This window comes from Acanthaster planci, linkage group LG06, assembly GCF_054643075.1.
Source record: "Acanthaster planci isolate LZ-2023a linkage group LG06, COTS_SCS, whole genome shotgun sequence".
Lineage (NCBI taxonomy): Eukaryota > Metazoa > Echinodermata > Asteroidea > Valvatida > Acanthasteridae > Acanthaster > Acanthaster planci.
Window position 1 is genome coordinate 18,938,458 of NC_141782.1, and position 21,135 is coordinate 18,959,592.

The window sequence follows — 21,135 nt, forward strand, 5'->3', positions numbered from 1 at the left end:
CTACAGACATGGCTGCTGAACGTTGGCCTGAAATGTGGCTTCTGCATGACATGCACTTGTATACTGCATGTGTATACTACATGTACATGTACATGTATGCTACGTGTTTATACGGTATCGTTTGTGTAGAAAGGTGAGGCTAGAGCCTGAGTTTTCCAATCTCCCGCGTACCGAAGATGTTATGTGAACCTGAAGACGAAGACTACAGCTCTGACGAGGACGAAGATTATTTGCCATCAGGTAATACATGCCAGACTTCAGAGAAGAGAAAAAGAATCGGCAGTGATCAGGTGTCCTGCTAGTCGCCGCTCACTGAGTGATGGTGGTATATGGTGTTGACCCGGCATGTCCGTTATTACTCCCGTTACGACATGTACGATGCATGGCCTAACGCACCGAGTCGAACATCATTGGGACTCTATGATTCGCCTTAAAATTTACACTACTGACTACGACTGATGTCCAGGGTATAAAGGTTTCCTGAATTTCATAAGTGCTATGTTGAAATTGCTAAATATACCTTCGGACAACATATTTTGCAGGAAATTTAGCGAAATTCCATACTTTCCGTCGCGATTTGTGAACAATGTACATTCATCTAGTACTAGTAGTACGTACTTGCGCATGCGCAAAATGGCCTCCAAGCTCGGCCGAAATTCTGTCAGTTATGTTGTCTAGAACTAGGTCTAAGTCTTCCCTCCATTGGAAATATGTGGAGACGCGTAGACAACAGACCTACATGTAGCCGTAGCTTGAAATTGGAAGCCTGTTTCACACACGGTCTTATGATCTGCAACTTTTCACGCCCACAGCTCTTCCGTGCATGCGTAAGGGGTGGTTGGTTACTACATGCTTGCATTTCGCACATGTGCAAGTACATGTTTGTGTCCTAGACGAACTTCGATTGTTCACAACGGAAAGGATGGAGTTGCACTAAAGTTCCTGCAAAATACTGTACATTGTCTGTGGGCATATTTAGTAATTACAACACCCCATTTATGGAAATCGGGGTTTAAGACACTTGTGAACGACAATTGAGCTGTCTTCGGCAGGTAAAAATGTGAGAAAAACCGTTGAAAATATCTGGCATTGTAGGAGGACTTATACCCTGAACGTTAGTAGTCGCAATGCAAAATGTAGACGACTTCCAACCGGGGCTAGGCCAGTGGTAGCCCCAGACTAGGAGGCCAGACTACTGGACTCCCTCCGTATCCTTGGCCCCACAATGGTCCAGCCAAAAAGTGGAGACTCAGCGAAAATGGTCTATGAACCCCATTTAGTGTGTACGGCCCATTCACCCCATCTGACATGTCTGACCATTGATGCATGATAGGCATTTCCAGTTTGTAGAAGTCTGTGAAATGTTGGTTTTGATTTGATCGTCTTCACATCGGCCACTCATTTACTACAGCGATAACTTCCATTCGTTTGACCGATTCCAAACACAGTCAGGATTTGTTTGGTCTGGGAACCAGACAGAGTTAATACATGTACGTAGGTCCCCAGAGCATGACATTGCCAAAGAATGTTGATGAATACGAACTGAAATATACCCGATGCTTGGGATCGAGTCAAGTGTGAACTTGCTGCCAGAGCATAGTGTGTGGTGCGCACACCATTTGCTTGTCCAATCCCCATCCCGTGCACGCACAATGATGACGCGCCACATGAAAATACCTGACGGCTGTTGTTTCTGACACTTTCTTGCGTTCACGCATACACAAGGCACTGTGTTTGGCATCAATCAAACGATCGGGAGTTCATTGCTATTGTAAACGAATGGCCGATTTGAAGACGACAAAATCAAAACCCAAATTTCACAGACTTCTACTTACTGAAAATCACCCATATTAATACATCAGTGGTCAGATGGGGTGAATGGGCCATACATGCAAAATGGGATTCATACATGTAGAAGGCATTTTCGCGGATTCTGCATGTTTTGGGTGGACCGTTGTGGGGCCAAAGACACGGAGGTAGTGCAGTCTGGTGGATAAATCCAGAAATAGGGCTCTAAAAGTGTGACATTTTCGTATCCCTGTTTGATTTTCCACCTCTCTAGTACCTTGCCGGAGCAATATTTCTACCTCATGTTTCATCATCAGTGAAATATCAGACTTTTCCCCAAAAAATTCCTCCAGAACTCGGAGAACCAGAAAAAGAAAATGTACGCCCCCGTACTCTCTAATTACAACACGTAGTCAATTTAACAAAAGAAGAGTATTCTTAATTTTTCAGGACCAAAAAAAGTTGACCGTTGGGAATCGAACCCACCTGGGAGCGTATCATTGCTCTTAAGGCATGGGCGCTATCCACCACTAGCACTAGATTCCTGAACCTACTTGGAATTTAAACGTCATCCCTAACGGTCCCAAATCCTCCAATTTCAGTATGATTTTTACACACACCGTAGGGGTTAGGGTTAATAACCTTGATAGACTTACTTGTGCATACGAACCAAAGAGGGCGCTGTCTAGTTGTGTGCAGTTGGACAAGTGACTGACTGAACTCTTCTTGGTATCATTAAGGAGAGGCAAGTGAAGGAGAATCTGAAGACGATGAAACAGAAGATGATGGCCGCAAAGATGGAGAGGTTGTAGAGCAACAAAGGTCAAAGGTCAAGAAGGCAGGGAAAAAGAGGAAGAGACAGAAGGTTCCCGAAATCAAGAGGTAATGAAACTTTCTTTGATAATTACCATTCTCATTGGGGTTTGGGTTACACTCTTTTGAGTTTTACATCAGTTGCTCGTGTTCAGTACCTTTCGATGCATACTGTACACATATCCAGTGAGAAAATGTTATGAGGTGGACAAGCGTACCATCCTTCAGTGAAGTTGAATGCATCCAGGTTGATGCTGTCTTTCCATCTGGCGTTGCAGTTGAAATCCATTACAAGTCTCGTCGCAAGTCTTTTCATAAGGTGAACAATGAGACAGGAACATTTTTTTGTCATAGTTCATTTGGATAGTGTCTGAGCTGACTTGGAACTGGATTACTTGTGATGGACTTGCAGGGTCTTTGACGGACTTGACTACAACACTGAGTGGTGCTTTCCTTTTCTAACTCAGTCGTTGACCTCTGTCAAATCAGTGATCTACACCAAGTTGATTTTGTTGCAGCTCAGCGCCAGTACACGAAATTGGTTGGCATGTGCTCTGAGAGCAGATTCTGTAACCAGTGTCATGCCAAACTTCACAAAATGGCATAACTCCACTTACATACATGTACATCAATATCTATATGTGTAGTGCAACAAGGTACCAGTGGAGTACATGTAGCTAATCTGTACTTCCCGACATCCTGCAAAATGCTTCCTACCAACTGTTGGAATTTGAAAGATCTGGGTGTGTTACAAGCCTGTGGTCGAGTTCACCACAAGTCTTTGCAAGTCCGTCACATGTCATCTAGTCTTATGCCAAGTCCCACGCTATTCAAGCAAACTGATGGAAGCATTCCTTTCGGTTTGTCCATCCTGTTTCTTGTGGCTGGTTTTGACAGGATGCTCAAAAGGACTTGTGCTGGACTCAGCTTCAGTCACAGTGTGTTTAACATGAAGACTGTCCAAAAGTATTCCTTAATACACAAGTGGCTTTGAGAATTTATTGGATTGTGTAGTATTTGGCTATCTTATCAGGGATACAGACAAGTGGCTGATCCGAGTCTTAGAGTCGCAGTGAGTACATGCAGACAATAACAAGGTGTTCACTATATGGTGCTAATCACGAGACAGACTCGCGAGTGGCTGGCAATCTGGGTCGACACCCAGTCAAGTGGCACTTTCATTCTCTACAACTTTTCATAAATGCATACGTATCCTCTCAAAGGGTTAAGACGGGAGGCATCCAACTTCCAGAGGCGGAGGAAAAGGCGGGCACCAAGGAACCCACGCAGGATGCGGAGGATGCTGCTGCCAGCGTGTACAAGGAGGAGCTGAGAGCAGCCCAGCTGAGGAAAGAGGAGAAGGAGAAACAGAAGGCTAAGGAGCTATGGAGCAGCTTCTTGAAGGATGTCGGCCAGAAACCGAAGGCCAGGCCGCAGCCATCTAGCTGTGACAGCACAGACTCACTAGGAGCAACAGCAAAACAGGCACTGTTCTGTCGAGTTTAAGTCTTTTGTTTATAACACCGCTTTGTAACCAGTGATTATTTGCTTTAGTGACAATGGTACAAGTGGGAGTCATTCAGTGTCATTCAAGGATTCATGTACATATAGTTCCTTTCCGGGCAGCGAATCTCATTTGTGATGGTAGGAATGGAGTTACTAGGGGAGTGTTGGTGGTGATGTGACGCCCTTTTTATCTCCTCGGTTGGCCAAAGCAACATTCTTGTTGATAAGTCTTGAAGGTTTGCATGGTGAAGAGGTATAATAGAAAGTAGGTTTGCGGTAGCACCATGGACGTATCTCTTTTGTGAGTATTTGCGGTTCTGAAAAGAACCAGTGGTACTCGACGTCCCTTTTCAGAACCACAAATACTCACAAAAGAGATACCTCCATGGTGCTACCGCAAACCTACTTTCTATTATCCACAAATACTCACAAAAGAGATACCTCCATGGTGCTACCGCAAACCTACTTTCTATTACAACATTCTTGTTGGCAAACGCACATTGATTTCTCCAAAGAGGACATCAAGGGCAATCCCATCCAGAGTTGGATCACGTTCAGTCACTTCCTTGTGGAAAAGTACATATGTCTTTTGCTATTATTTCATGGCCATTTTGACACACAGAAATTTACCAAGCATAGAATATCCATGCTTAGCAGGGAATCCTTGTGGTGGGTGATATCCATTTGTGTGACATGTTTTTTCTTCACTTGATCGTGATTGTACTTTATTTGTTTGTTTTTTTTCTTCAATAAAAAGGTGTCTCTTGGTACTCATGGAAGTGAAACAAAGCCAGAGACAAATGATGCTGCTGAAAGGAAGACAGTGACCATCACCAAGGTCTTCGATTTTGCAGGCGAAGAAGTCAAGTAAGTGTGATTCAGTGCTCTTGTTGAGGGATGGGTGGGGTTTCTGTGTCTTGCTTGCGTTGCTTTAGGCGTGACATCAAATTACAGATGGTTCAGGCACCAGGCCAGTATGCTAATCCCTTCCAACCTAGTTGGTATGAAGCCAGATGTAGCCTGCTTTAATACTGAAGTGTGACACCCCCCAATGGTCTGAAATGATGACTAAGAGTTTGAACAGTTAGCTACATAGAGTGAAGACTGGCCATTGTCAACAGTTTAGTTTGCCCAGTTGGCTAACTGTGGAGTGGAAAGAAGAGGATTAGCATGTTTCAAGTTGCTTTTTATTGTGATCAGCCAGAGTGTGACACGGAGACCCAGTGGAGTACACTCCAGGCCTGCTAGGTTTAATCCAAATTCCCAATCGCTTTTCAGATATCGGGGAGGCTCAACCCAGATGGTCTGGGAAGGGATTCTAAGTTGATGACATGCCTTTTTAATAATACTGTTGTAAATATGGAATTATCTCACATGAAACTTGTGCTCATGACGGTACTATGTGCCCTATGTAAAAGACTTTTTGGTATCATGCGTAAATTACAAGGAAGGAACTGCTGGTTAGTAAAGCAAGTAGCTTTTTAAAAAATGTTTGAGGCCAGAAAACATTAAGGGCATTAAAAATTGAATTCAGCTCACAGGAGATCATGAAGCTTTGCTCTTTCTGTTTTCAATTTATTCAACTTACAGAATTCCCCCATGAAAAATTATCGAATGAAGGGTTGCTGTGCCTATAAAGAGCAATCTTACTTATACATGTACTTATCAGTAAGCAAGTCTGGTCCAAGTCAATTTGGCTCATCAGACAGGTGTTTATCTCTGGTTTCTTGTCAAGAAAAAACCTGAGAATATTTCTATTCCCCGTTGGAGGGGATGGGATGCTTTCCCAGCTAATGCTGGTACCCATTTATACTTCTGGGTGGAGAGAGGCAAGCTGGGGTGAAGAGGCTTGCCAAGGGCCACAAGATACTGCCAGCAGCTGGATTCGAACCTCCAACCCTATGATTGGAAGCCACAGACCCCAACCACTTGGCCACATGCACCCTATGCTTATCAGTACATGCGGCAAATTCAGCCACCTGTTTAATAATTTTTAACTGAGCAAATTAAATTATCTTAGAATTAAAAATGTTAGATGTCTTAAAAATGCATGATGGAATGGGGAGTCCAAGTTTATGTACATAGTAATGGGCTGTTTTTCAGTTCAGTTTTATTGCCTAAATATACAAACATAAGTAGATATTTGCTTTGTTTGCATTTCCATAATCACATTTTATTTTAAACGTTGATTCTCACAAAAGGTACCAAATTGGTTCATCTACTTTTGCATCTGAACTCTTCATATGAGAAGAAACTTCAACAGATCGCTCTTCAAAAAAAAACAAAGACAAACAACCTCTCAGTCCTACTCATTGTGTTGTTAATGATTTTTTTAGGCTATAATGTATTCCTGTTGATGAAACCTCTCTGCTGAATGCAGGAATCAAAAATTCACTGGGGTATTGCATTCTCCAAAAACGATGGCCTGGCGGGTCATTTGAGGAACATTGCCACATTTTCAAAACTTTCATCACATTTTACGACTTGTTTTTCAAATGACTGGGCAACACTTTCGAGTTCATGGTATAATTCCACAGTCCTTACGGCCGTGATTGCCTGCTATCATGTGCCGGGCTCGTGTGCTACATACATGTACACACATAGCATGCAGCGCGACATTCATTGCACGGTCATTCATGCCAGTTTAACGTTATCCCCCGCGAAAACCAATGAAACCTTTATAGGTCATGTCGCATTGAGTTTGCGTTGAGTCTGCATCTGGCCGATTGTTACGTACAAGCAATGTAACCTCGAAATAAATTTGTGAACACAAAAAATACATACATGTACATGTATAGACAACAAATCAAGTTCTTGGAATTAACTTGTAGAAATCTTCCTGTGACATTACTTTTTTTCCATGTGTAGCTGTAGATTTGCATGTGTATATGGTGAATTGTACAATGCTATTTTGACCGGGATGCATGGACTGGTTGCCACCTTACCATCACTTTCTTTGGCAGTGGCGCTGCGGGAACCAGTGCAACCTTGCTTCTGCACATCGAGCATTATTGTGTGCATGTTTTCACCATCGCAATAGTGAAATGCGAAGGAAACTTGTGAAAATAATGGAAGCATCTTTCCAAATGTGGTAATTGTAAGCAGGCAAACAAAAAAGTACAAGCTTTAGGTATGAAAAAAATTGTTGTGAGGTGTTTTGTGAAGACAGAAAAGACAGGATTTTTTCTTTTTTAAAAAAGTTTTTAAATGTGTGTTTCTAACTTACCCATATCAATTTTACAGTTGCTTCAAAAATTTAGGATTGGTCGTGTAACCAGAAGCAGAACTAGGTTTTTTTGGCCTCATTTAAATCCAGCCAGGCTTGCCAATCAACTGTTTTGGTAGAGAAGTTCTAAGGACACAAATGGGCATGTGTGGTAGGCCTGATTAATTCCATTACGTGTACTCAACCGGTGCCCCCAACTTTTCACGAGGGCAAGTGCAGTGCACTTCCCACTGGCCCTGCAGGCCACCAAGACATTGATGTTAATTTCGACCCCTGTTAATGCACCAGGAGACTTTGGCATGTTTGTTCTGGTCTTCGGCCATGTACAAGGGCTACTGACCAAAAGGTTCTTCACGCCATTTGACAGACTACAAATGTACACCTAATATAGATTCAGCATGTTCAGGGAACGTGATCAAAACTGTGGTCTATGGCATTAAGGAACAATAGATACTTTAACACTTCTTACTTTAAAAACAAAAAAGGAGCATCCCTTATCAGACTTGGGACATTAAATGTGCATTGATTGGCTTAAGGTATCTCAAGTCAAGCTCGCTTTGGAGACAAAAGGGAAAACAGTATCATGTGGTGGTGAGAATGAAGTAAATTTCTGAAATTAAACTTTGACGTAGAGTCACTCAAACAGAAGTTGGCGTTGGACTGGGGCTTCTTCAGTCGATCACCAGATGAAGGTGTGGATGGACCGCGGGGGTAACTTGGTGTTAATGTAGCCATGTCTGGGGTCGTGTACGGTGACTTCCTCTATAGATGCACCACTGCAAAAGACACCAAAATTGGTTATTAGTGCAAGATAACGGCAAAGAGACTGGGTGAGGAGTGTTTTGAAGATGCAGGGCGATGATAGTGATGAACCAAAATTGATACAACACTTCAGACATACTGCAATCATTAAGTTTGCTCTTAAATGTGACCGATGAACACCGACTGTTGAAGAAGACGCCTCTCTACAGCACAGCTCAGACTGTAGCTCTCTTGAGTCATGGTTTGCCGTATACATGTATTTACCCATGAAGTGGGTTCAGATACCCATGTGGGTTATCTACAATCCTGGCCAAATCTTGTTGGCCCTCCAACCACCCCTGGCCCCCTAAATGTTGGGTCTCAATGCGCAGCCTGCACTCCAGTTGTTGATCAAGATGACAGCATTGACCGGAGGAGTGGGTATCCTGGAAAGGATATGGCTATTGACACGTGTCCCAACAATATGCGGGGAGGTACTGGCTATTCCTTGGCTATCGTCGATAGGACAATAGAATTTAAGGACTCTAGATCTCAGCTTTGTTAACTAACAGTGGCAACAAATTGAAGTATTAGGGACACTGAGTTTTATAGTGCCTGAAATGTTTGTGATCTGTACTGCGCAGACAGAATTGTAATGATTGTATTTCTTCACCTTCACCAAACAGAGCTGGAAGCATGCCCTCACAAATGCGGCATGCACGTGTGATATACATAACACGATAACAACGGTGAGGCACAACTTATCATGAAAGCATTTGAGCTTCTCACTTCCCTTTTGGGGGGTTTTGATGAATCATCATTGCATTTTTCAAATCTACCGGTATAACGGAATGACAAAATGAGGAAAATGCCACAGGATTGTAAGTTGTTTTTGTACCAGAATGGGCCTTTCAAATTCTGTAACGCATCAATTTTAGACAGTTATGGGCTGAAATGCTATGGTGCATTGTATACGATGAGCTCCTACAAGACAGGTGTGATTGTACACACACAATATAAACTTGGTATTTTTCTTTTTTCTTTTACTTGTACAATTTGTCCAAAATGTACCTTCTATTCAACTGCCAGCTGCCATTTTTTGTTTTCCAAGAAGAACACCGGAAAACGCATGCAAAACGACATGGCGTTTGGCCCCCACCCCCAGGCCCGCTTTCAGTGTCGGGTCTCACTGTGTGGTCTGCGCTCCAGCTCGAGATGACAACATTGACCAGAGGAGAGGGGGACCTAGAAAGGGTATGGCTATTGGCCTTTCCGAAGCACGGCGGACACAATAGGAGGGCGCTGTTTGAAGTGAATAAATTTGGAGCAAACACAAAAGATTTTACCCAAACCAAATACTGCCCTCCTATTGTGTCTGCCATACTTCTAAAAGGTCAACTGACACATCTCCCAACAATTTTGTCCAGGATTTCAAGTACAAGTACCCATATATTGGGCATATACACGTACAGTGTAGGCACATGTACCATAAACCCAGCCACTGTTACAGAGACTGCAGCTGTTCCTCAGTAGAAATGGTTCACTTTGGAATTGTAGTTAGTCACTTTCCACTAGATATCAAGGGGCGAGGTGACCAAAGACTTTGTGAAAATAGTTCCACGATACCCACATCAGTCATTGACTGAAGAGGTGCACTGCCCGTGGCAAATCCCATGGGTCGCTGCAGCTGCATAATAAGATCTGTATGGTACGAAGACAGCTGTGCCCTTCAGGAGTGCCAGGGACACGACTGCATGCATGTCTAAAAGAGAAATTAATAGTGTCTTGATACACCACAGAATGGTGACGATGAAGCATTACTGTACTCACACGTTCAAAAGAACAATAACTGTAGAGTTGTCAGGCCTTTTGAAGGCTATGCTGTGCAGTGTAGTGTGCGCTTGAGATTCCACTCGCAGGTCAATATGCACTGAACCAGGATAGATGAACTTACTGAAGGAGAAATGCAATTTTTGATGACTAGTGAATGGTTTTCCTGTCTACTAGTTGTACTAACAATGAAATACCTGTACGTGTAGTTTTTTTGTTGCTTGATAAGATTGAACCAGGCATAAACTGTGTCAAGCGCAGATCGGGGGGGGGAGTGGCAACAGGGGAATATGGGACCCTTTCTGGAGGTTGCAAATGTCTGTACGTGTGTACATGTACATGTACCTCATTGTGAAATTTGGTGTTTTTTTTTGAAAGATGTCTCACCTAAAATGTTGACTCTGAAAGTGAAATCGAATCTCATGTAGTTGTATCTGATAAAGTTTTCTGATTTCCATTGTAAATTAAACTTCAGACGCTGCACTTTTGGAATAGAATTGCAATTTAAAAGCATTATGTCAAAGGCCCTGTGTATGTGCCGATACACATTTGTACTGACCTGAAATGGCCCATGTGGTAGAACATGGGTTGTTTGTAAAAGACGTCCCTCTCTGCATCCACGATGATGGGGCTGTCTACATTGTTACCAGCCCAGTTGGGCCCGCCGGAGAGATCAAGGGCAAGATTCCAGTCCACCCAACCTGTCACCCAGTGTTTCAGATCCTGAGGAGGACAACAGAAGAAGTGTTATGGAAATTCAGGATTGGCCATTGACCACTCAAACAATTCAAGGCATCCGCATTCCCGGCTGGTTAGGGGTTAAGTGTACTTCATGCACCTGACCAGTTGCCAGCTTTCTTGTGATGTACATACATTCACAAAGAGTGCAGGTGCTTAAGGAATGCTCCCAAGAAATGGGAAAGCAATGACACATTTTTTTGCAGTGTACCTGGGTCTGGAGTCCCGGAGGAGGGTAAACATGGGATGATTTGAAAAAAAAAATGGAATACTGGTCCAACACATGTTCATCTATCAGAGAAATTTAACAGTTTTGCAGTGGTTTGAGATTTGCAAAAGTTGAGCTAGTACTCTCAGGTCCTCCAGAAATAATTTTTTAAGAAGGTCAAAATTTAAAGATGGGTGACTTTCTCTACCAAGGGTGTGAGTTGATTCCCTGTGAAGTCACAGGATCATGCAGTGTTTATGGGGGGGGGTAGCACTGACATGTTGCAGCTCCTGCTGTTGCTCTGTCAGTCATGTACATGTACCTGCAAGATGTCTAAGCTATACTGTTCCCCGCGCTCCCAGTTGCCTAGTTTGACTGGCTGCTCCCAGGGCTGGTAGCCCTCGCACGCCTCTGTGGCCAGCAGGAACTTGTCGGGGAAGGTCTGGTGGGTCTCCTCCAGGCTGTTGTAGGTGCTGGAGCCCTTGGTCATGTACCAGTGGACAGCTATGCCGGACAGGAACTTGGCTGCTTCCTCATCCTCATATATCTATGAATTTTCAAATAGTAGGGATGTCAGAAAAGTTGAAAAGATGTTGAGCTTTCTAAATGTTTGTAGGGATGTACATGTGTGTGTGTACATGTACATGAGATGTTAATTACATGCACTCGGGTTTGCCCTTACACTGATGTATATATTCACAGTGCAGGCATGTGGACCTCTGCTCAAAAGAAGTGTACATAATGTAGGGTATGATGGCGTTGTGTGTACATGTACATGTACCTGTAGGTGTGCAAATGTTGTCAATTGCTGTTTCTTTGAAGGTTTCATCAAGTATATATGCCTGATTCTGCCTAGGTTTTTTTTTGGGAATGCTGGATTTTGTAATCAGAAATAAAGTGAACCACTGATAGTACCACTTTGGAGTTAGCCAGTACTGAAGGGATGTTGTCGTCGTGGCTCATTAGCTTGACATGGCTGTAGCCGTTACTAGTGAGGGCAGGCCCAAGGTCTCTCTTGACAAAGTCCTTGGCTCTCTCTGGGGGCATCGCCATGCTCTGCCAGGAGTAGAGGTTAAAGGGGACTTCGGCACCTGAGGGTTCATTCTGAATGGTCAGGCCCCACATTGGCACCTGGTGCTGCTCATACGCCTCTAAAAATCTGGGGGGGCATTTAAAAACATGGATGAGTATTCTTCATACATTGACCTCTGTTGTCTGCAGTATGAACATCCTCAAAACTCTGAATGAGGAAAATAGTTGCCCAGGATGTGATAAATCTGAAAATGTATGTTTGTGACAATAGCTCCACACAAATCAGTGATTATAGAGGTCTGAATTGGACACAGGTTTCCACCGTTTCTTTCAGTGTCAAGAATTGAATGGAGAGATATCCTGAACCAGCAAACGTAGCCCATATCATGTACAGAAACTGGTAATGCCAAAAAAAAAAAAACCTCCCCCAAAAGAGGGAAAAAACAAAGAGAAAGAAGAATGGAAATTCAGTGCATACTTCACAAAATATGTAGCCCAGGTCTTGTAGTACTTCTCTCCTGGTTGGCCCATCAGGGCACCCCCTACCATGTCCTGGTTAGTCTTCATCCAGGCCGGGGCTGACCATGGACTGCCTAACAATTTGATGTCATGTGGGCTCATGGCTAAGGCTTCTTTGATCACTGGTATCTGTGTGTCCAAAAGAGATGAACAGGTAAATTTACATGTACGATAATGCTTGGACGTTCCTGACATTTTTGGACTTGTACCATGGAATACTCAACAGTGGAGGACAATACATGTGCATGTATGTGAGCCACTCTGCAGAAAGGAGTCTTAAGTCACCAGAGCCACTGCTGAGTTATATGTTGTATTAGATTGAGGACTTTGAACTCTTTGTTTTGCTACTCCACTCAGTTTAGTATGATGAAAATGGACGTTGTGTAGATATTAAAATGTTGTGGATTCCTATTGCTTCCATGCTGTGTAAGATTCTTTCAAATTCCTTTAACTCAGAAGTGGCTCTGGCAATGTGACTCATTTTGGCACAGCAGGTTACATATGATCCTTAGTTGGCTTAATATCCATGAAACCAGTCAATGGCCTTTTATTTACATGTACATACGTACATGTAAATAAAAGGGTAATGTCTAGGCATTCCATCATTGCAGATAGATGTTTCCACAGATGTCGTTTTGTGTAAAATGAATAAAGATTTTCTTCATCAGTGATGTGAAAAAGGGATTCATCTTGTAAAATGCTAAATTCCTGGACATCTTTGTATTGCTGTGCAGAGTAAGCTCTTTCCCCAAACAGTCTGAGCCAGCAACACCTCCACTTGTCTCATACAGTGTCAAACTTCTCCAAACACTGTTTTCGTTCGCGAGTTTTTCTGTCTACTGGTAGGCTATGCCATATTTTCTGTTGGACAATCCCTTTTCTTTCTCGATGCGTTGTGGGTTGTGAGTCCCATACGAAGGGACGAAAGCATGCTATTGCTACCCAGAGGATTTGAAAAACAGTCCTCTACTCGCATCACCAGTCAACTGACAAGGAAACTGAACAATTGGTCATGTTCTTATGTCTGCCAACGATTAAACTCTTATCGGACATAAAAAGGCCAGATTTTTCTTATGCTCCAACCAGGAGTTATTGCAAGTGACCAGAGACGAAGTGTCAATGAATGGGAAAGTACCATCATCTTTTCACACATTTCACACAACACTATACACACCACACATAATGTACATGTTCCATGCATTGCCATACATGTACCGGTGTACATGTGCATTCGTGTAGGGTCCTGCAGTTTGTTTGCACTCTGTTAATCATTAACCTAAGTTAGAGTACATACATGTACATTAAAGTCACTCACTGTGGACGCTGAACAATACCAGGTCTGTGTGTGTTGAATTAAAACAGAAAGGGGGCGGGGCTACAGACTGTTAATTTTTTGGTGATACAGCATTCAGTGATGTGCATGCTCATCCAGCGTCCTGTGGTAACAAACATCTTCTCCAATAGCCTTCCCTGTTATCTTTTCACTGACTGGTGCGATTATTGTGTCACCTTGTAAGAAATGTCCTCGGTTGCCAGCATAAATTCCTCCAGTGCAAAATCACCTGGGTGATCGTCATAGGAATAAACCCGAACTGAAAAGTCGCAGCTACTCATTGGTATACGACCCATACTGTACTCTATACCTGCATAAAAAATTATGAAGGATATACATTTGTAGAGGAGATGACCTTGTCGAGTGTCGTAAGGTTTTTAATGGTCAACAGCTTTGTTTTTCGACGTTGCATCAGAAAAATTGCATGAAACTCAATTGGGAAGATTTGTAGTAAACTCGCATTGAGCCCTTTTTGGTACATGTAGCTTAGTTTCAGGTTTATATCCATACTAAGTAGCTGAATACATGTAGACAAATCTTTAATGGTACTTTTCGTCAATAGTATTGGGAGGTCAGGCAAAAAGCCCAGCTTGTACTGCTTCATTTTGGGAAACTAGAATGTTTCATGGATCACCTCGGCAGGCTAGTTTAACACCAGTTAACACTAATTAGTTTTGACACCACTAAAGTCAAGCTTTGTATGCTATCCATTGTACAGTAGTTTGTCATTCCATTTTTGGGGTTGTTGATTTGCCTCAATCAGTTTCCTTCTCCATTATTCAAGGCAAGTGGGGTGATGGAGGTGATATGCGTGGCCTCCAAGGCTCCATCTGTTGCAAAATAACAGAGCACCCAAAAATGGGGTGATGTCACAGGCGGAGTTTAATTTAGGGTTGGTGATCATTTTTCTACAAAGGCCAGTTGATGTCAAAGCCAGACAATGCATACAAGTACCTTCAGAGGAGAAGTAAGACTTGAGGAGGTTGTGTTGGGCAGAGGGAGAGATGCTCTTGATGTTCATCGTGGCTGAATCGGTGAAGGATCCTCCGAATCCAAGAATCGTCTGATACTCTCGTGAAGCATCAAGAACGAACCTTTGGTCATGCTCGGCTGGAAGAGATAAGAATCTCAAAGTAGCTTCTTGTCATGTGTGTTTAAGTTCCACATCCATTTGTCATGTGGAAATCACGATTTAAAATGAGTAAAATGATGCGGCGGTTGACTTGAAATGTCGAACTCTTCACACCCCTGAAAGACCACAATGATTACATGAAAAAAAAAAAAAAAATTGTTGGATCCCTGTACATATTTTATATGTATCATACATGTACATGCCTGTGCGGTTGATTCTGACCTCAAAATGTACCAACCTCTGTCTTCAAACAAGTAAGTTGTCCTGTGGAAACGGTGTCTGTCTTTAGTGGAGCTGTAGATGACATACTGTCCTGCGCGCAACCCCACATCTCTAGGTATGGTGTCACAGTACTCCGCTGAACATTCACACACAAAGGACGTTGTTTCCAGAATGTCTGCTGTCGCTCGTCTGCATGCTAAAGAATCAGTGAAAATAACTACAACCAAGTAGGTACAAAAAAGCAGAGAGAGGAGAAAACGGCAGCAGACATGTTACCAGTATTCAATTCAGCAATGCGTACAAGTCAGGTTTCTGTCCTTTTTCTAGTCAATGGTGTGCTGCATGTAACAGTTTCACCAGCCTCATGGGGTGAATTCTGAGGACCTCACCTGTCGCCTTGCAGGGTAGCACAAATGCTGTCAACAGTCCGATGCCGAGGAGAAGAATCATGTTTAATGGTCTAGTGTGTGGAACGGCAATTGAGCGCCAAGTGGAATAGTGCTCGTTATCACCAGAGACTTGGCTCCTAAAAGCTGCATGCAGCCTTGTGGTTGGAAGTGGTGTGCGTACAGGCACCTGTTGTTATGAAGCAGTGGTCCCGGATTTTATACGGATGGGTGCACCTGGGGGGGGTGGGGCTCTGCAATGTCCTAATCTTCATATGCAAACACGCGATCTGGACAAAGACGTGATTGCAATTAAAATCAGTCGTTAAACAATGTGCAGGTACTGTAGGCCTACTGATGAAGTCATGATTTGTTAAAGAACACCTCTCACGTAGCCACTGTTTGGCATGCACAAGGGTTTATCCACTACGAATACAGGGCGAGGGTACCCCTCGTTTTCTCCTCAATGATGCAATCTACATTCAGAATTTGCATCTTGGCATGAACAGAAAAAAGGCTCTATTAATCTTGTTTTAGTTAAGCTCTGAAGACAAATGACACTGCATTCGATTTGGATGCTTCTGTATTTATTTGAACAGATAAAATCAGAGAAGACATGTTTTACTTAGGGATGCTCTTAACACATGCGGTATTACTATCAGAGCCCGATGAATTCGAAGTTCCATTGGAAAGTGAGCTTATTTACAAAGCTTGACATCAACACTTAATCAGTCATTTAAATTAAAATCACTCAACTGGATTGTGATTTGTCACTGTACATGAGCTGCCCTTTGTTCACAAAGTGTTGCGTTGAATATTTCTTGCAAACTGTGCATCCTTTCTCATCGTGATGAGACTATTAAGACTTTGTATTCACAGATGTGTTGCCTGTTTGTCATCCAGTCTAGTGAGGCAATTAGAATATGGACAAGGTTTATTCAGATTGTCCCTGATTAGTCATGCATGACCCAATCATCCTCTTGCTGGTATCTTGAACTTTGGCACCATGGGCAAGCTATTTTGTTTGGATGAATTAGTAACATAAAATTGGAAGGTACGTGTACATGAGTCTAAATTGGAAGGTACATGTACATGAGTCGGGTCTCGCCCTGAATGAGGTAGTTTCTCAACGGTGGAGACCACCCATCGGGGGAGAAATCAACTTCTTCCCCTCCTTTCGATAGTTGGTGCAGTAGTGTGATCTGTACCCGGCAAGATACAGGACTGAGGTATCCTCTCTGCATGTCCAAACCCTGTAGGCAAGCTAGACTGTCATTACCTGACACATCCCTCCCCCAAGATGTCTGAAAAGATTTCCTGTATTTCCAGTATGACCAACACACAAGGGGAGGTTCTCTGCATCCCATATCTTGCTTCAAATGGTGTGACTGAAGACATCAGTAGCTGGTCTGCTGCATTGCACAATTCTTGAGCTAAACTCAGAAGCTGAGCAAAGGCTTACCCTCGACGTTGTCTTTGAACTAGTTCATGGCTGATATACAGTCTTTTTTACCTCAGACCTTACATTTGTTTTCCTCTTACTTTCAGTTAATAATGTGTTTGAGGAATTTCACCAGTGTGTTTCAAGGTGTTTTTAGTCTTATTCAGACTTGTACAATGTTTCACACACCATGCAAAAAAAATGGCACCTTTTAAGGGATGTGGTATGTAAAATGAAACACACTTTTAAACAATGGTTGGCGAAAACAGCAGCATTCTGGTTGGAAATATTTTACAGAGTTACCGAGGCTGTTACTCACTTTTTTTTCAAGTAAGATATTCAGGGATTATTCGTCAGTCCCATTTTTGTGATTTTACCAATGATATAGATATAGATAACCTGTCGTTACTTTTCAAAACAGAAATATCAATTGTGCAGTGCCATGGATTTGGGTCCAGATCTGCTTTCCAACAGCATTTAATCACTTTGATATGTTACTTGAATTTTTTGATAAAATTTGTAACTGATATATGAATTCATCTGCATTAAGTTAGTGGTAAAGCCACTCATGTGCATTTTTATGTTTAGAATTTTTGGTTTTCTTCGAAAAAAAATTATTCCAGAGTAACTGAGGAAGTTGCTGCAGATTCAAAAGAGGCTAAGAATCTCTCGCAGTCAGCTCCTAGCGGAGGAGACAGAATGGTAGCTAGTGATGGGGCTTCCAGGTCTACCCCTTCGATTCCTAAAACTGGGTAAGCCTGTCCCGTTGGTACTTACAGTCAGGGATTTTTGAAATGCTGTAGGTCCAATTCCTGAGGTGTCACTCAGGCAAAGTTTCTGATGCTGTTAAGTTTGTGAAGCCAAACTTCAAAACATTTTGAATTTGTTTTTTCTTTTGCATTTCTAGACCAAAGGGGAGAAATTTTGAAAGATTTTTCTGGAAGATATTGGAACTTCAGTACTGCACAGATGTAAACAGAAACCATTTCAACATTCCCTGTAAACAGAATCAACAAAAGTCTCGGGAAACTAAAAAACTGCAAAATCAACACTAATTTTTCTGAATACCTTGCCGTAGTGCTTTTCTGCATGAGACAGTTTTGGCTTTACTTATTTGGCCTGGTCAATTTTATGTCCATTTTTGAAATTATCTGGCAGCTGAATTCACCAATCACAATAACAGAAGCCTTTTTTGATATCGTCAGTCATAAGCAGGTGGGAACCCATTAATCTTATTCATGTAGGTGGCCGTTTGAAGCTCACAGAGATCATCACAATGTTTTCTCCTTCCTGGATAGTCGGCAGTAGGTTTTGGGGTATTTTTCTTGATGGCCTTTTCTTTTCTTGTGTGGAAATCAAGTATAGATCTGAATTGAATCAAGTTTTTTCCATGGATGGATGTTTTTGTTTTTAATTGAAAATACAAACAAGAGGTGACTCTCAACACAAATTGTCTCCTAGGCCCAAGAGACCTGCTGGGGGATTGAGCAGTGTGCTGGGGCTGATCAACAAGAAGCCCAAGATGAGCGTCCTGGAGAAATCACGCCTGGACTGGAACAGCTTCACAAGGACTGAGGGCATTGCCGATGAACTGAAGTTACACAACAAGGGCAAGGAAGGGTGAGTTGGCTGGGAAGGGATTATTACAGGGAAGGGCTGAGGGTGCGGGGCGGGGCGGGCATTGAGGAGATGCAGACTGGGTACCGAGGAAAAACGGGGACAAGGGGGGCTTTCGATGGGTCAGTGGAGGGTGTTGGGCACTCGCCCTTGCTGGGCAAGTGTGCAAGGTATCAAACTGTATGTACATGTACATGTACATGTACCTGGGTGACACCTGACCTTTGTTCCTGCTGTGAATGGACACTGCTTTTTTAAATTTTCTCTCCAACCTGTATCACTCCATAGTGGAAGGAAGGAATTCTTCATCAAGATTCCAGTCCACTCTGTCCCGTGCTGTTCTCTTTCTCTCTTGATGCTTCCATACTCTGTGTATTCATCCATCCACCTTCTGTGTTGGATGCCTCCTTTTTTTGTACCAACTAATCAATGTCGCTTCCATTGCTCTCTCTGTAAATTCTAGCTTCTCAACAGTGTGGTCAGTACCAATATCTAACAGAAGTTGCACAAAGCTTTCACAATGCTCCTCAACTACCCTCTTATGTTTCAGTTCTTGAAACCTTAATCAGAAAGCAGCTGAATAGTTCTGGCTGTAATGGACCGTTGTTGCTTTTAATGATCTGGAGGGAACGATGCCGTGGTCTAGACGTCCGATTTTTAGTTAAAATGCCTGTGCTGTTTCTTTTATCATAATGCTGAAATGCTGTTTATTTGTTTGCTTGTTCGTTCACTGTAGTTATATTGAAAAACAGAAGTTTCTGGCACAGGCAGACCAGAGGCAGTATGAGAAGGAGAGAGATCTACGGATGGGGTTGGCCAAAAGGTGATGTTACACAGCAGTACTATACAATGCATCATGATCACAACTGGTACCTCAATCACTGGATCTTTTAACTGCGGCTTGTTCCAAGACTAACTTATCCAGGAAATGAATACAGTTGAGAGTTGGGTTGTCATTATTCATCTATATTGGGGCTCTGAAGTGTGAACTTTGATGTGTGTTATCTGGTTTACATGTATCTGGTTATAGTTATGGGTCTTTCTGAGGAGTGAGGCTAAACTTTTAGGATTTTACACATTTTTGAAGGGGAGGAAAGATGGAGGAGAAAACAAAGTAACAAATAACTTACCTGCACTCTTCATTATTTAAAAGGCCCCTCCTACATAAAAATGGCTCTTTTAAGAGGGATGGACATGGCCCCTTTATATCCCACCTACATGTAGATCATTTAGTAGGTATTTTGGCAAAAAAGTTCCAAAATTTTACAGAGATAGGCAGTAGTTTTGTTCTGCAATTAGTGGAACTTGAATTTGTGCCACTTGAGTAGTCTGGTTACCTGAAATAATTGACATACCAAGCACTCATTTCACCATTTCAAAGGAGATGCTGTCAGTGCCTGTGTTTACTGGGGCGTGTCTCTGAATCACTCAAAGCAAGTGAGATGAAATTGAAAAAAACCAAAGTGTCCTCTTTGAATCCACATAAGAAATAAATACCACCTGTTCACATTGTATGTGTGAAATAAACAGTGTTTTGTTGCACGGTTTTACACACTTGTAGACTAATCATGGAAGGTTCCTTTACCTGTTTTGTAGCACCACACTAAGTCATGCACAAGTGAGTGTTCAGTGGAAACATTGCCGCAAAGTACATTGTGTCATGTAAATCATTTGGGATGGAAGAGTTTGTTGCTGTCTTGTCGTCGACTTGTTGTTCTCATGCATGTCTCTTTGCTCTCTTAGCATTTTGGTTTTTAAATCAAAAGGTGATGATTGCATGTGCGGTGTAAAATTTAACAAAAAGCAAACCAGACTGCATCGTCAGTAACACTGGTTAAGGCACCCTTCAAGCTGTAACTGTGTTTGTCTGTGGTTTGACCCATATTTTATGATGTTAGTGTATATCATTTATGCCCCTGGGTAGGGGTGGGGCGTAAGATTGAAAATACATGCAGCAAATGTTGTATGAATGTGGCTGCTAGGTTGCCAAGGGTTTGATTTGGTAATCTGAAGTAAATCTAAGTATATCGGCAGTAAATTAATGATTGCTAAGCAGTAAAGTTTAGGAATTTGGTTTCTTCATTATTTCTTCAGTTACTTTTACTAGGGATTTTGTGGGGGGGGGTTGAAGGCAGTAGGGTAGCATAATCATGTTGATCGTGTAATGTTTTGGGATTGAAATTAGGCATGGGTCTGTCACTCCCTTGAAATAATCATTTGGAACAATTCACCCTGGGAACACTTTTTGAGTGTGTTCTAAGTTTGCGCCAAATAAACCAAAATGTTGAAATTCAGCTTTTCAGAGTGCAAAAATGTTATTTCTGCAGTGTGTCAGAACCACCCGGCCATTTTCAGCCTATAGAGCGAATTAAATCTTCGATTTAGGAGTTTTCAAATTACTTTAATTTTTTGACAAATGGGAAGACCCACTAACATGGGGCTGGATAGCTCAGTTGGGAGAGCAACCGGTACGGTATTTCGAAGGTCGCCACGGACGTGTGTAATAAAATCTGGACTCGCAATACCCTTAATCAGCTTATAGAAATCATTAAATCCACTCGCGACCATTTTACCGAGCCGAATACAAAGCCTTCCTGGCGATG

General features: G+C 42.4%; 2 protein-coding genes across 2 annotated transcripts; one reads left to right on the top strand and one right to left on the bottom strand.

Moving 5' to 3' along the window:
- Positions 1-89: 89 nt before the first annotated feature.
- On the top strand, positions 90-20,826 carry cfdp1 (craniofacial development protein 1). The gene is made up of 7 exons (XM_022242395.2): positions 90-240; positions 2,529-2,670; positions 3,825-4,086; positions 4,865-4,974; positions 17,539-17,667; positions 18,377-18,535; positions 19,269-20,826. Exons 1-7 carry the CDS (start codon positions 177-179, stop codon positions 19,357-19,359), a joined length of 957 nt encoding a protein of 318 aa, XP_022098087.2. The 5' UTR covers positions 90-176; the 3' UTR covers positions 19,360-20,826.
- On the bottom strand, positions 6,407-15,684 carry LOC110983269 (lysosomal acid glucosylceramidase-like). Its single transcript, XM_022242394.2, has 10 exons — positions 15,478-15,684; positions 15,105-15,284; positions 14,689-14,844; positions 13,911-14,044; positions 12,361-12,530; positions 11,766-12,009; positions 11,173-11,397; positions 10,464-10,627; positions 9,905-10,027; positions 6,407-8,109 (listed from the first exon to the last, which is right to left on the bottom strand). Exons 1-10 carry the CDS (start codon positions 15,536-15,538, stop codon positions 8,013-8,015), a joined length of 1,554 nt encoding a protein of 517 aa, XP_022098086.2. The 5' UTR covers positions 15,539-15,684; the 3' UTR covers positions 6,407-8,012.
- Positions 20,827-21,135: the final 309 nt, after the last annotated feature.

What these genes read in the sequence shown, in the direction of transcription:
- cfdp1 (XM_022242395.2), top strand. Translation starts at nt 177, where the DNA reads ATGTTATGTGAACCTGAAGACGAAGACTACAGCTCTGACGAGGACGAA. An exon ending in AAGGTTCCCGAAATCAAGAG is followed by an intron (nt 2,671 to 3,824) that starts GTAATGAAACTT and finishes ATCCTCTCAAAG; the next exon opens with GGTTAAGACGGGAGGCATCC. An exon ending in TTTGCAGGCGAAGAAGTCAA is followed by an intron (nt 4,975 to 17,538) that starts GTAAGTGTGATT and finishes AAATTATTCCAG; the next exon opens with AGTAACTGAGGAAGTTGCTG.
- LOC110983269 (XM_022242394.2), bottom strand. Translation starts at nt 15,538, where the DNA reads ATGATTCTTCTCCTCGGCATCGGACTGTTGACAGCATTTGTGCTACCC. An exon ending in GTCTTACTTCTCCTCTGAAG is followed by an intron (nt 14,045 to 14,688) that starts GTACTTGTATGC and finishes TTTTTTATGCAG; the next exon opens with GTATAGAGTACAGTATGGGT. An exon ending in ATAGCTTAGACATCTTGCAG is followed by an intron (nt 10,628 to 11,172) that starts GTACATGTACAT and finishes TGTCCTCCTCAG; the next exon opens with GATCTGAAACACTGGGTGAC.